This window comes from Aphelocoma coerulescens, chromosome 8 (assembly GCF_041296385.1).
Source record: "Aphelocoma coerulescens isolate FSJ_1873_10779 chromosome 8, UR_Acoe_1.0, whole genome shotgun sequence".
Classification (NCBI taxonomy): Eukaryota; Metazoa; Chordata; class Aves; order Passeriformes; family Corvidae; genus Aphelocoma; species Aphelocoma coerulescens.
The window spans coordinates 15,871,492-15,887,807 of record NC_091022.1 but is presented as its reverse complement, the minus strand read 5'-3'; the positions used below and the strand labels follow the sequence as shown (position 1 = coordinate 15,887,807).

Here is a 16,316-nt window from a genome sequence, read left to right as displayed (position 1 = left end):
TTTGTAAATCCCGGCTGTATGGCTGTGCAGAGTGATAGTGAATAATGGCAATATAATAAAAAGTAGCACTGGAAATTGCTCACAAGCTAATGTTCCCATCCTCTGTCCGTCTCCTTTCACAGTACAAATTTAAGGAAAACAGCTCAGAACACTGTGATGACTGTTAATGCCTACTGTGTTTGAGATGAGCACAGACTTTCAGACAAGAACTATGCACTGACATAATATCATTAGACTAAATGAATTTAATAAGCTGCACAATAAAGAAATTGTCAAAATCTACCCAGAAAATAATTTACTTTAGAAAAAGAATATGCTGAGCATTCCAGTCTTTGAGACATATGGATTGAAAAAACACACCACACCTATACCAGGTCAGACATAGGTGCAGATTTATTTCTTATCTAAGCAAATTAAGAAATTCATCATTATCGAAATTTTATATGTGCAAATCTCCTATAGTTAGCAGCTAAGATTTCTTTGGTAGTGCCTGTAAAGAGAATATTTAAAAACACAGAAGAATGAGAAAAAAATTAATTCAGTTGCTTTGGAGAGTAGATTCAAAGTAGACTGAGGAGTTATTCATTAATTGCTTCATCTGTCAGAAGCTATCAACCAAAGTGCAAGCATGGCTATGGAAAGTCAGCATCAAGAATATGAAAGGCAGAGGTAGAGAGGTCTAGAATAACATTGTATTTTATCTGCCATGACTGCCCTGAGTTTCAGCTTGTGGAGCTGCAGTTGACCAAAAAAGAAAGGCATCTGAATTACACACAGATTGTGTTTTGGAATTATGATGCAAAAAAGGGATGTGAATTTCTAGAAGTATCTGAGAGATACTATCAGCACTAGAGCTGTACTTATATAAAGGCATCGTTAAGGGAAATTAGACAACGTGGAGAGAGGCAGAATGCAAAAGAAGGAATTCAACTGACAGATCCAGTCTGTCTTGAAAAAAACCTCCAAAGCCACACACCCCTGCTCTCCCTCAAATTGGGACAATTGAATTGGACTTAAGTTCGTTTGTGTCAGTGAAATAATTTGCTTATTTGCTCAGTCATTTACGTCCTGGGGATGTGTGTGATAAGAACAGCATTTTTAACCACATACACCTCATTTGGCATGGTCCTTGTCAGGCAGTGTCAACTGCAATGAAGCTGGGCTGCACAGGGAGGCAGCCTGGGAACCTTGCTCTGACTTGTGAAATGAGGAAACAGCCATATTTACATCTCTGAGAAGGATAAACACAGAAAAAAAAAAAAAGAGTTGTTATTTACAAACTGTAACTGCATTTCAAGAATGTTCATGAACAGATGGGATTAGAAAAACATCAAACCTCCGCCCTTCCAATTTTTCCGGTAGGGTGTGCTGCTGCCAATCTTTCCTGAGCTTCTTATTGTGTTTTAACATCAGTTTCTTATCTTTGTCTTAGAACGACTCAAAAAAGCAGGCTCTTGGAGGGAAACTTCAATACTTTCTTTTTTTTTAATCAATGTGTCACTGTTTGGCCAAAGCAGGCAAGATGAAGTCCAAATTATTTTTTCAGCTAGCTGGCTGTTTGATCAGGTTTAGCTTTCAGCTCTGTGTGTCATTTCCTGACTCCCAGGCGGCTCAGACCTAGATCTCCAGCCAGCTGTTGGCAACAGTCAGGCTTTTGTAAACAAGTTGCTTTCAGGTTGATCAGCTCTGTGCCATCAGAGGCAGGGGGAAGGGGTGTACAGAAATATGCAGGCAAACAAGAGGGCAGAGCACCACGAAGAACTAGAGATGAACTATCACAGTTGCGGATTAAGACAACCATAGATCTAGGGTCTAGTTATGGCTCTGAAACTTCCACTTCAACCATGCATAAGTCCAGCCCAAGCAACTTGCTTATCAAGAAGGGCTAATGGAATGAAGAAATTTACCTCCCACAGGAAATGAAGTGCTCAATTCCCACTGAAAATAATTCTCTTGTTGTGTCTCTAAAATTATTAGATTGGTTTTTCTGCATCTTTTTCACCTGAAAGAAGTATTCACAGCACTTTCTTTCGTCATAGCTGTAAATCAGCTCTGGTGAGATGATCTTGTATCCCTGTAATTACTGCTAACAAGAAAACTATATAGAGGGCAGCAAAAGCGGTATTTAACACCAGATCTCCTCAAGCTTCCTCTAACCAATGCTCAATTTCTTTAATTTCCAGCATACAAAGAACTACATCTCTTTCTACATCAGCACAGAAAATACAGCAGAAAGACTCTACATTCCAACAGGTTTCAACCATTCTTTGGGTGATGGTGTTGAAAACTTCAGTCCTGCATACACTGGCAAGCAGAATTTTTAACAGCAGATGAATGAGTGCCACTGGATAGCTAATAGTCCAACACAGCAGCACTCAGTTCTCCGGACACAGCTGATCTCTGGTGTAGAAGAGGTTAGGGATGACTAGGGAAAGAGAAACCCGGCAGCATATCTGTACATATTCTCCTTGTCACAAGCAGCAAGGAAGCAAATTTTCAGTATCTCAGCTGACATGGGAGTGTGAAAATACATAGGATGTATCAACTGACACTGGCTTTGGTATGCTCTTGTGGTACTGCTTCATGATAAAGTGAGGAGAGGGGAGGGCTTCCCCAGGTGCCAAACAAGAATACAGCAGATAAGCAATTCGGCTACTGGTCACACCAGCTGAAACCTGTGATGCATAAGAGGAACTGCATGAAAGGTCGTGAATGGCCTCCCTCTTTCTGCCCACACACAGTTTCAGTATTGGCATTTTATGCGGCAGTGAAACAGAGGAATTGTGTCTTTCAGCCTCAGTTATTCACTTGCTTCCACCCACACACTAATGCAGTGTAGAAATTGTTCCAGAATTCCAATTCAGCAACATTCATTCATTAATACAGCATTCCTCACAGAGCTCCCAGCCACCAGTACATGCAGAAGCAGAGACAGCCTGGACTTGGTCAAACATAGTCCCCTGCTTAGCTGCTTCAGGAAGGATTTGACCTGTACTTTTCACTCTGAATTTTCTGAGCAGACCCATTATTCAATCAGAATCTAAGAAAGTGGGTCTGGTTCTCCACTTCCACCTATTCATGTGAAACAATACCGAAAAGCCACCATGCTGACATTAGGGCAGAGAATTTAAATTATAAATTAAGAATCTCCAATAGTTCTTCTCTCATCAGGACTATTATCTCAAAAGGAGGCACAGCTGCATTATGCTTTTAAGTTAAGTCTTTAGCCATGGGGATGGATGGACTGCTTGCCAGTACTGTTTCTTGATGCTCCTCGTTATTTGGGTGCAACAACAGCACTCTGCTGTTTATTTAATAATTTATTAATATTTAATGCATATTCAAAATGTTTTTTAAAGACAAATCAAACATCTCTTCCTCTAGATTCACAAAGGGAGAAATTATACAAACAACCCATAAGGCATCAGTTATTCTGGGCCCAAGGCCTTCACTGAGGCTACTTTGCACATACAACTCAGGAGATTCTTCCCTCACAGGTAACTGTTAAAACTCTACCCACCTGTTCAGGGCGCACTTGAGCATTAATAAGCTGGTAAACAACAAAATCTGTGAGGCCAACATTTTCTAGCAAGAAGGAGGTGAGGGTCTCCCCATCTTTCAAAATGTCTAGAATTCGTATTCCTCTTCCTGGATGAAAAAAAAGGAATGCACAGATCAGTGAGATAGCAAACAAAGGAAGTTAAAGAACAACTCATATCCCAGCTTAAACCTGTAAAAAGAATGTGCTTTGGCTCTTATACCTAATCATGACTAACTGGGGCTAAAATTATTTTTGCAATTCAAAATACTTTTAATCCCTTGTTGGGAAATGATAATCAGAAATGCTGAGTGTTCTGACTCTGCATATCTGATCTCTCAAAGATGTTTCAGACTAGGGCTACAGCAGTGGACACATTGAAAGCAGCACTGACTGCATTTGAAAGTGTCTTCCTTTTTCTGATGTAATGTTTTATTTTAAATGTTCAGATTTGAGTATGGTACTGTTCTTAGTGTGCTTTCTTCTGGGCCTTGTGTAAATAACTTTAGTCAACCCATTACATTTGCACTAATTTATCACTCGCTGTCAATCAATTTTAGTTAGTTAACCTTATTCTCTAGCATTGTAAAAGTGACCCCTGAAAATCTTCCATTAGAAAAAAATCAATTTCTTTGGAGAAGAATAAAATGTAGCTTATGCTTCATATTAGACTAGATTAACAACTGCTCTTCAGGCAAACCAGTGAGACCACCCACTGTTAAATTAGACACATGTAAGGGGCCACCAAATTTCCCTAGTACTGTCTGTAACAATACTCAAAATACTGCTGTTCCTAAAGTCAAACAGTTCCAATCTTTTTTAACTTCTTTGTTACAAATCTTATCAGTGAGAACTCTGCCTCAATATGGCGCAGGAGAAAGCTTGTACGTGTACATAGAATACTTATTATAACTTCATTAAATTATACCTTTATTAAAGGTACCTCACACAGCATCAACAGGCTTTGGTAAAGAATGCTTGAAAACCTCTAATTCTAGTTTTAGAACAGGCAATTGAAACTGACAGGAGCAGTGTGTATCCTATTGACATAGGGAATGTAACTTCAGACATTTCTAATAAACATGCACTCCATTCTGTGAGCTGAGTCTTATCAGAGTTTGCCAACCAACTTCCACAATTCCATCTGCACTAAGTGTATTCTGGCCTAAGGCTGTAGGGCCTGAAGTCTTCTTCAATTGTTCCTCCACATATTTATTCAAGCAATGAACACTGAAAACAATAGCAGGGGTCTGTCCCTCATATTCTCACTGATGTCTTTCCTGGCATCCAGGCAGTTTGGAGGAAAAAGCACACCACAAGTACACATCTCATCAAAAGTGTCAGTGCTAGGGGAGACTGGGACAGGGAAGGAAGACTCAAGAGGTAGGTCTGATTTCAGGAATCAGCAGAAGGAGCAATTGCTACTCTGACATTTGCAATTTTTTCCTTGCTCAACTTTGCAGCTATTCTATTAAGATTGTTCCTTACAAGCAATAGTAGTAAGCTATAAACACAGCCAACTTAAATAGCCAATCTTACTTTTTCTGTATGAAGAAAGATGGTAATTTGTATTTTATTAGTTAAACGCCAGAACTGACTTTTTGACTTTGTTTTCTATAATAGGAAATTCCAAACTTTTAATTTTTTTTTAAAGTAAAACATATTTAAACCCCCCCCAAATTCTTGAAGGAACCTAAGATTTTATTTCACAGGACTGGGGGGAATAATGTACTCTATTTTTCATGAGTAAAGTTGATATGGGATGCAAAGGCAACTTCCTAAACCATGGTGTGCGGTCCCCAGCAATACAAAGCAAACCCATGGCATGACATGCTTTTTCTTGCCTCTAAATAGTCAGGTTTGATTTCTGTGGCTGGGTACAAACAACAGCTCAGATTATACTCAAATTCTTGTTGTTTACACACTGGGGCATTTGATTATCTCACTGTTATTTACAATGAGATAATCCCTTTTTTACTTCAAGTTATAAACCCCTGATAGGATAGTGGAGCATCTGTATCAGATGGTTTGTACACATCTTATCAAAAATATATGGAGAGTGATTATTTAATTTTAATAAGAATACTATTCCTGTGACAAAGGATTTGCAAATGGGACAGATCAATTCACAAAGCCAGACCATTTTTATACCTTTAGTTTTAGGAGTAGCTTTTCAAATTCTGTACTTTCAGTCCAAAAACTTTATTATTATACCATTCCCTGTTTTCCTCAGGACTATGTTTTGAGTTTGGCAGGTTGTTTTAAATAAAAGTTAATACAATGAATTTGCAATTTGCAATCCTGTTTAGAAGTGTTCAATGCTTTCTCTTTCTAAACAGATTATCAAGAGTTTCCTTCTTCGCTGTTCCAAACCTGTTTTAGGTAACACTGTGACAAAGTACCTCTAAGCACTTCTCTGGGTTATGCTCCTGGCATACATTCAGACATGTTCCTAATTTTACATTTCTTCTGCATCTTCCAGTGACACTTTCTCACTGCTTCTCCTTTTACCGCAATAATAATTAATGAAATTTCTTCTGCCATGTTTTACTGTGTGTGGTGAGATATCCATTATCCTTCTGTGTTTCGAGTTTTGTCTACTGTTATTTAAGGAATATGGTTGTAGAATGGAGCTGACTGCCTCTCTTTTCTCTTAAATGACAGGTGTTTGTCACTGAACAGATTTTAACTTACCCTAACAGTAAGCAGAGTAACAGCTACATGTGAAATATATTATAATGTTGCCAACTTACAAAGTAACTACTATCCAGCTCTCAGAAGGAAAAATTAAGTAGTCTAAAGGATATAGACATAACAATTACCTGCAATTCTTTCAGGATTAGTTCTCATTGTTTCCATAAACTGAGTCATAATGATCAGTTCTTCCCAGATTCTTCCAAGGTCATGGATTTCAGGGGCTTCCAGTAAAAGCTCCTGAGCATCTTTATATACCCTTGCAAGGCTGAAAGGAGGAATAACGAAGAAACAATAATTTAAGAGTGATGACTCTTGAGAACCTTGCAAGTAAAAAACCCCAAACAAACAAACAAACAAACAAACAAACCCTAAAAAAGAAAAAGTGAAGTTGACTCTCTCTGTATTAGGGACGAGGAAAAAAAAAGTTGTTTTGTCATCAGTTTCAGATAGTCTGGGATTCAGTTAGATTTGAAAGTCCACCAAAGGTTTAAGAGGGCTACTGGTGTTGCAGAAGGTTGGCCGTTCATACATTTTCTTCATTGGCCATGCTGGTCTTGCTGTGGAGACAGGACCTTAACCAGACAGCATGCATCTCACAGTTATGGTACAAATCTGCCCTGGTTCTAGCCCAGGCCCAGCTCCAGCAGCTGAATGGGGCATTCTGGACACATGCAGCCCTGCTCAGCCTAGCAAGTGACACAGAATCATTCACAAACAGAAACATGCTTCCTTTCTCACATCAGTCCCCTCCAATTTTTTAGGTGCCTTCAGAGTATTTCTTCAAGGAGCAGCCGGAAAACACAAGTAACAAATGATCACAGGCAGCTGTTCAACTACTGGTTCTGGGTTAGAACACGCAGATCAAGCAAGGATGCAATCAGTTCCTGTGTTTATGAACAAGCATAAAAAATTCTTATAATGCGGTAAGGCCATTACACTTCTTCAACAGTGTTATGTTTTTCCATGCATGCAACAGTATATCTCAGTCCACATGACTCATTTTAGCTTACAGGAAACAACAAACAGGAAGGACCAAATTCTTTCAGAAAACACAATGCATTTACTTCTGCTGTCATGCACTGAATTTACTGGGACTGACAAAGTGACAGTTTGCTCTGTAGCAAGCAACCTAGAAGAGCCAGAATGTATAGAAAACAGAACCCTCTAGCTTCACTGGGTGCTTGACTGTACCCCACCAAAAATGTTCTGTTGACTATTTTAAATCCTATTTGCTAGGAACAAAAGGTGAAACAGTAAGTTAAGACCAAGTTACAGACTTTCACATAACAGGAGCTTTAATGGCCTTCACATTATTAGCTCATGAAATTTAATCATTGGATGCTCCAAAGTGGACTTTGCAAAGGGAGGTTTGAAGCATTTTTTATATTTAGTATGACAGGGTTTTTTTCACTCTGTGGGTCCTTGTCTGCTGTACTTTCTTTCATGATTCAGCTGTAACAAACAATGCAATAAAACACTCCTACAGCACTTTTTCAGCAATAGTCCAGAAATCTCCCATCCTCCTATTTTGCAAACAAGCTTAGTATCTGAATTAGTGATTAAAGTGTCACAAGTATATAGCCCAAACAGGTACTACCTAAGAAGTGGCAGTTCTTATCTGCAGCTACTTCATCAGAGCTCTGATTCAGCAAGGATAACTCTAGAGACGAGAAAAGAAGGCTTAGGTGTTCCATGCTCTTTTACCAAAAAGATTTGTCCCAAGACATTCAGTAAGCAGTCAACAGTAGAAAGCATGGATTTTATTAAGTGAACATGTTCCCTGGAGACTAGTACTTAAGTCTCTCTCTAAAAGGCCCAGAACTATTATTGTGAGCTCTGTTTCAACTTGATGACCATTGTTAGCATGAAACCAAAGTGCTAGAACTGAAAATTTTTGTCTTCCACTGTTTGCACACTGGTGTGTTATTATCTTTCCTTTTTATTCACACTACAGAACAATTCTTTAAAATATTCCTTGGTGCAGTGAGGGACCTTTCTAAGCAAGGTGAGGATACTCCATCCTTTCTCCTTGCATCATTCATGTCCATGAACACCCAACAGGTGCCAAGAGCAAGCTATTAACAGTTCCCTTGCAGGCTTGTATTGCTGCAACCCATTCTCACACATACAGCTCTGCTTACATGGAATTTTTGTAGTTGGACACTACACCTGGACCCTCGCCGGGGGTTGTGCTGCGGAAACAGGGATTGTTCATGTTACAGAAGATGCCATGTAACCATGGGAGTGCTCCTGCTGATGGCATCGCCTTGTTTGGGAAGTGACCTAGAGTATCAAAACACAAAATATAAATTGTTAGGTGTCTTTTCTAATGCAGCTTTAGTGAATATAAATAGCAAGATAAGTTGGCTCTCTACAGAAGGAATGGGATAGGAATCATAAAGGTTTATCTTTTACTGAGAAAAAAGAAGTCACCAATATAAGCTATATGGCTATTTTAAACAGAAATGAATTCTGAGTAATGTGAGGTGTTTTTTAAATAGGTAGTGAGGTAGTACTTTCTCAGTAACAGAATTACAGAAATCCAAAACTGGACAGATCTTTGAGACCTCAGGTATGCCTGACCAGAAAGCATCTCACAGGAAAACTACACTTTTTTTATCTCCTCACTGGTAATTCTTACACTACATGGCTATAAATAACTAAGCTACTCAAACCAAATTCTGTTCTTTTGCCACTGGACAGTAATATTCCACAAACAGGTCCCAGTACCTCTGTCTGAGAACACCTGGCCATTACCTACAACAAGTCAGATTATGATAACATCTTAAACATTCTTACATTCATGTTGACGATACAGTGGATTAGCTTTCCTCAGCCAGACAAGTGCAAGAAACAATGACAGAGGCCATACAAGCTCCACTAGAAAACGAAGCTGGAAAAAAAAAAAAAAAAAATTTACAAATAGATCACCACAGAGTCACTAGGTGGCTAAAGGGATGAGACCTCTTCTCACAACAGAAGTGCCCAGTGCAGTATGTGACCATGGCTATCCTTTGCCTGTTTCACCATTTGAAAGGGACACCCAAAAGGGCAAGGATTTCATCAGAATTCCATGAAGCATCACCATTAACTCAGTGCTCAGTGGCTTTTCCACCTCTTCTAAAGAAATATTTAAGCATCCTGACTGAGGTAAAAAGAGACAGCAGGTAGTGCTTGACTCTACAACAAGGATTAGATATAAGAGAAAAAAGGGTTTTTTTAATCCACACTTTGACACTGCTGGGCTCATTAGCAGGCTGTCAGTCCACTGCACTTACCCCAAGGTAAAAGACTGCAGCATAAGCTTTACATTCTTTGACCTTTACTTTTGTTTCTTTTTGTCATCATTCATTTCAATGTTACTAATTTCCTAATACTTGTAGAAATTTATGCATTAAGATCAAACACCTTATTCAATAATGCAGAAGACCCCATCAAAGGCCACTTTATTGCCCAAATCTTTCAATACACTTAGAACCATCACCGTGTCATGACAGAAAATCAAGGGTGCTGCTTTTACCACAGAGCAACATCCTGCCTGCTTTTCAGTCTGTTTCCTCCACTCCTGTGTTTCAGTTTGTTTTACTGCCTCTGTGTGTTTTGGCAGAGGTTTGAAACGACAATCCTTTGATCCTGTAACACAGGCCTTGGGCTCTGAGGAGCAGCAATGGGATTTTTGTGTCTAAACATGTGGCACTTTTTGCTCCTCCCTGTAAGAGCCAGGACCATTTACCTTCAGAATCAGGGTTGTAGCACATGAACAGGAAAGCCCTCCTTGCTTCTTTTCCTTTGCTCCCTCCTCACCAACTAGGTACCAAATATGTGATAATAATGCACATAGCAGCAGAGCCAAAACCAAGATGGGTTACACAGGAATGTTGTTTTGGGCAAAAGGCACTCCACAGCATAAGAACAGGTTTTTTGGAGCTGCCCTGTTTTTCCACTATAACTCTGTCTAACAGCTTTAGTTAAGCACAACATATTCTTACAGCAAAAGGGTAGAAAGCTTTATACCAGGCAACAATTTGCTATTTCATATTTTTCATCTTAAAGGTTTTCTTTTTAAAACAGAACAATAATGAAAAGACCCACCCACCACCACCTAGGAAGCTATGCATGCCTGATCTTTTTAAATCCAGACAAAATTTTACCAGCAGTAAAGGGCAGATTAAACAATTATTAGAGAGGGAAATCTGACAGCTATTGTGTACAGCTCAGAATACAGTATTACTGACCCTTCCCAGCTGGGTCCACAAGGTCTGATCAACATCCATTGCCATCCATTTGGTAAGCCATCTGGGACAAGTGCTACATGCACATAAACTCAGAGCAGCAAGAAGAGGCAAGACTCCTTGGCCCACCTTTTCTGCAGAGTTAATCTGTGTTAATGCTCAGATGTTGATTCCTTCTTCATCCCCAGGAAATATAAAATCCTCAGACTTGAATTTGGTGATTCCTTCCTGTCTGGGTTAACTAGTTTGGAAAAGATTGAAGTCTAAAGCCCAAGGGAAGCTTTCTTTCAACCGGGTACACAATGTGTTGTGTGGTAAGGATGGACCAGTGCTGTCAGCCCTCTGATTCTTTCCTGTGGACCTTAGCCGGAGGACACAAAGGTGTCTCAGAATGCACTGGAAGTATCAGAAAGCAGCCCATAAGCCTGCAGAACTACAAGATAAATAGCCAGAAATCCCAGAAACATGCACAGAGAAAGGTAATATCCAGACAGAGCTGTAATGGAACAAGCACAGTGGTAAGACCATATAAATGTGACAGGCTTAAACTGGCTGCAGATCAGCTGTTGACTCTGCAATGAAGTCTTTCGTCTTGTGAAGCAGATTAGACTAAATGATGAATTGGAGCAGAAGAATGCATATATCTCTATTTATGGTACTGCATGATGGTTAACAAGAAAACAGTCTGATTTCCCCAAAAGATATTTTAGAGCTACCTTTGACAGTATGAATTTTTGTTTTGGCTACTTTGTTTCTCTGTGAGGACAAATAAACAGGCAGGATTATATTCTTAAACAAGAAATTATTTTTAATGGCTCTCCTGTAAAACATTTTACTCTTCAGGGTGGAGAAAATATTTCTCAGCTGTAGATTAAATCACTGTGCTTACAAACTAGGAATGATCATGAGAGAAGAGGATCTCTAGCAACACCTGGAAACACCAATTATAATTTTTGAAAATTCTATAGGAAAAATTAAACAAAAAGAGAAGACAATTCCTGAAAGCCAAGCTGGCACTTTGTGTCTCATATCTAAGCAGATTTGCACAAATAACACACTATTTCACATACTGAAAATACTGAAGAATTCTACAAATATACATTTGTTAAAAATTAAAAACCAGTGGCTTCCGCTTCTCTCAGTACATACATTTGAAGACCAGAAAGATGGATTTTCTGTTTGGCATTGTTTTTTCTGAACTTGAGAACCAAACTACCACAGCTCCTTGACAACCAGTAACTGAAGTCCAGCTTCCAAAAGGTGTCCTTAACTCAAGTATGAATTGGCAACTTTCATGTTGCAATAAATCATGAGCTGCAATGTTATATGCATCAGCTCTTGATGACAACGTATGTTGTGGGTGAAAGTCTGCTAGGAAGCTATGAAGGAAAGAACATTCAAATTGCCTATGAAGAAAATTACACAATCCTTTGATCCTGGAAATTTCAGCATGTGAGCCATTCCTATTGACTAAAACCAGGTCAGCATAGGGTAAATATTCCAGCTCATCCCGTGGTTCATTTTGTAATTAAACTGTTACTATGGCAAAAATGTTTGCATGATGGTTATAGTCTCACAGATGCCTTAATATACCTTAAAAATGATTTTTCATTTGAAACAGTTAGTCTGTATCTATAGGACCTCAGAGAAAAAGCATGGAAACCAGGTAAAGGGACTTCTTTTGCTGGGCAGAAGTAGTTGAAGTACATCAGATAACTAAGACCCTAGTCTGAAGTTTTGTTTCACTCTAAGAAAATTTAGCTAAAAGAAAAAATAAAAAGAACAATGAAAATAAGGTGAATTAAGGTCAAAAGTAATAGATAAGTTTGATGTAAGACAAAATATCATAAAATCTAAGAGGATTTGAAAGTACTTTAAATACTTCTGACTTTTGCTTTACTTATGTCATTCAGCCATACTAAAAAAGACAAAATCTGTGAGAACTGTAAGGTCCTAACTAGAACCATGTCTAAGAGCAGCTGAGTATGAAGAGCAAATCTAAAATTAGGAATCAAAACTCTGTGAGATGATTGGTGCTCATGATGTTTTCTAACAACAGATCTTTTTATGTGAAAATATATAAATATTACTACCCACAACTCTTCTGGTACACAATATTATTTGTCAAAGAAAATCCCAACACAAGTATTCTATGTTTGGTCTGTAAAGAGCAGCTCTGCAAACCAGACAAGTTGCCCATACAAAGGCCCAGACAAAGACCACGTGTGATTCTTTGGGGGACTTGAGAGTTTGACATGCTGATGAATGTACCAGTCACTTAATCCAGCCGAGTGCACGGTTCAAACCTGAAATCCAAAGACTGATGCTTTACCTTTTGTCTTTTCCGAAGGATCCAGTTCTTCCAAAGCAGAAGTCTGACTTGCCTAAAGAAGCTCATTCTTCTGCATTGACACGTCTGGTTAACCTGTGGCAAAGGATGCATTACCATTTCTCAGCTGACAGCAGAAACAGAATTTAGAGCAAAATAACAGCTTTCTGTTCTTATTTTAAGATTATGTTATCACAGAGATCAGTTCCTTTCATTGTCTGCACCATTTAATTTTGCACTTGATACACTATCATGCATGAAAAATCGTGAGTTTCCTTTGTTTGGAGGCTACTTCCTGTGACACATTTATCAGCACCAAAAAGCAGTAGAGAGGAAAAACATCTCTTTCAAAAAAAAAAAAAAAAAGTCACTAACATTGAATCTGGCTATTAACTTGCACTTGCATGTAATGAAGGCAGTTAACTCTTGCATCATTTATCACAATACTGTGTTTTCAAAATATTTTTTTCCAAAAAAAGATGGATTTACTACTAGACATTAGTTTATATAAAACTGTTTAGTTATTATGATACAATTAGGTTTACCATTCAGACATGATAAAATATATTGATTAACAGAGTCTGATATGAATTTTATAAAAACAAATCCATTCTTTGCTATTTCCTTAAAAAAATACAGGATCTCCTATTTTTATGTTTTTAAATTCAGCAACTCCCATTACATTTTAGTAGAGATACCACAGAATTTAAACAATTGTATGCTCTGTTTTTCAGGTTCATGACTCATTATAATCACTATGAATTTTTACCTTCAAAAGGAAAAAGGAAACTTGACATATAAATCCAAATATCAGATACACTGGCCTGTTAAAAAATAAACAAATTATTGAAATTTGCTACCTGTGTCAACTTCCTTCTTTACTGCTGCTTTATGGGATTTAAATGATTGAAGAGTAGTTTCTTTATGAATGATTAGTAACTGGGAGAGCGTTGAAAAGGCAATGGAAGTCAGATATTGGAAAGCACACTCTGATTATCAGAATGGTGAAGTAATAGAACTGATTTTGTGGAAAGACTGGGGGGGCTTCCACTGCAGATTACTCAAACCTCTACAAAAAATTACACAGGTAAAACCATTCATAGATTAGATAATTTTTTTTAGGTCTCATTTGTCACTATTCTTCTAGAATTTTGTTTCTGGAAATGATATTAATTGAAGAAGATTTTGTTTGATTTTAAGAGACAAGGTTTGGAAAACATGTCAGGATCTTTTGGCCTAATGTGTTAACAAATCAGTAGTGAAAAACACTAGATAAGAGATTTGATTGTTTCAGAAAATCATCTCAGGTCCACATTTTATGAACTGAAAGGGAATTTCAACCTCAAGGGAAGAGGTGGCCAGTACTAGGGAAGGGTTGGCATCAGCCATGACTAACCCTGGTAGAAAGGCCTCCTAAAGAACGTGTAATCTCTTCTGATATATCAGGCCTGAAAATGATTGAAGCAGGATATTTAAGGCCAAACAGTAAGAATTGGCTGTGCTGCTTACTGGGGATCACATAATAAAGGAACAGTTCTGCATAAAGAATATTCATGCAAAACCAAACTTGGAGCATTTTCCATATTTTGCAGATCAACAGTTTCATGCTATTTTCAGTATCCCTCCATCAACTCTGCTTAAGTTACAGAGCGCTGCTATGAACACAGGGTGGGGCTTGGGGGATGCAGAGAGGAGAGCACTACTGGGCGAGAGACTAGCTATAAAAGGCTACTGCTGTTGTGAGGAGTAAATGGACTAACACCTGATGGTTTGAACACACACTTCTGGGGTGTGACAGCCTCCCACTTTGAGTTGCCAACAATAGGCAGTCAGACAGCTTTCTGACACTATTGTGTAGCCCAGGGCTCTTGAACCTGTTGCTACTCTGAAAAATGAATCCTACAGCTGAACAAATGAAGAAGAGATAGTTTTGCACTGCAGCTCCTCTTGCCTTCCTCTAAACCCCAGACGGATGCTGCAATCTTTCTGCAACAGCTGTAAAAGGAAATCCAAGCCTTCATGTCAAGGCCATAAAATCTATAGTCTGTCAATGGCCTGGCCCCTCCTCTTCCTCCTGTTGCTGCTTTACTGAGCCACCCACCATTGAGAGTTTCTGTCTCAATGAGAAATCCCACAGTACTACAGAGTCATAGCTTATGTTTCTAAGTATCCTGCTATGTATGACCTGCACCACTTGAATTAGTAGTAGCTGTACTACCAGTAGCTAGAAAATTTGTTGTGCAAGGCCATAAATGAGATGATGACTGCCAGATAAAATGGCTGCTACCATTTGCTTTGAAAAATATAACTATTTCTGAGACTAAAAATACAAGTAGTAAAGAAGCCAAGCCCAATAAACCTTGGTAGGAAGAAAAGGGCGATAAGTCAGGTTATACAGATTGTGCTTGCTATGTAATCTTTAAGATTTTTTTACCTTGGACCTTGCTAGTTATATTTGTTGATAGTGACAGGGAGACATTGCTTATAAGGGAAGTAACTCAATGACAGACAACCTAATTAATATGCATAAAGGGACCAAAAAAATTCTCTCCAAGAAAGTGACTACTAATTGATTACCAAGGTTAACACTGTGCTACATGAGTCAGAATTTAAAGGTACTTAAAATAACTATTTAAGGTATGGCATTAATACATGAAGTACAATCAACATAACAAAACTTTCTTAAAGTTTCTACATTGCTCACCAGACACACTTCAGGACTCCTTCTAATTTTAGGATGAACAAGGATACTCTTATATCTCCCAAGAGTGGTTTGTTTATAAAACCTTCACTAGGAGCTCAAGGTAAAGAACCTTGCTTTCCTAAATGCAACAGCTTCAGGGATGTGAGTTAACCTTATACTGATTTGAAATCTAAATTAGACAGGTGAATATGAGACAAAACTGTAGGAAAAGAACAACTTAAATAATGCAGTCAGAAGATACTGGACAGATAAACCTCAGAATCTGTAGCAGCACAGAATAAATAAAGAATAATTAATTTTCAGTCCTGAAATATCCTTTCCTATCTGGGCATTACTCAGACAAATTAACAGATTTGTGTGGTTAAGATTCAAGCTCTACTACTTTAAGTAGAGCAAAACACTATAATGAAAAAGAAGAGTAGAACCAAGATAGAGAGTAGTACCTAGTAATAATGTATGGAGAACTCCAATTGGACTGAGGAGGTACATGAAGTTCTGGAGTGATTAGTCATGGTGGAGATATATCTTCACTCTTTAGAGGCAGTGCCCTGCTCATGAAATCAGTGGTGGCTTGGGACTGCTGCAATCAGAACGAGCACAGGCACTGAAAGAAATTAAATTTCCAAAAAAGAAGTTTCTTTACATAGATAACAACACTCCCCTAAAATCAGAAAAAGACCCCTACCCTTATGAACTGAGTGAACACTGAATTCCCTATAGATTTTCATCTGTAAAGGGCATCTGAAACAGCAATGCAGCAAAACCTCCCACCAGTGCTCATGCTGGGCAATGACTCTGTATAAGCACTATGACAAC

General features: G+C 38.4%; 1 protein-coding gene across 1 annotated transcript in view; it reads right to left on the bottom strand.

The window, feature by feature from the left end:
• Positions 1-16,019, bottom strand: part of ABCA4 (ATP binding cassette subfamily A member 4) — a 71,675-nt gene extending 55,656 nt beyond the window's left edge. The window contains exons 1-6 of the mRNA XM_069022710.1: positions 15,944-16,019; positions 12,800-12,892; positions 9,035-9,128; positions 8,377-8,518; positions 6,361-6,500; positions 3,521-3,648 (exon numbers count right to left, since the gene is read on the bottom strand). Coding sequence (XP_068878811.1) covers positions 3,521-3,648; positions 6,361-6,500; positions 8,377-8,518; positions 9,035-9,128; positions 12,800-12,865 — 570 coding nt within the window. The 5' untranslated portion in view covers positions 12,866-12,892; positions 15,944-16,019. The remainder of the gene's footprint in view (positions 1-3,520; positions 3,649-6,360; positions 6,501-8,376; positions 8,519-9,034; positions 9,129-12,799; positions 12,893-15,943) is intronic.
• Positions 16,020-16,316: the final 297 nt, after the last annotated feature.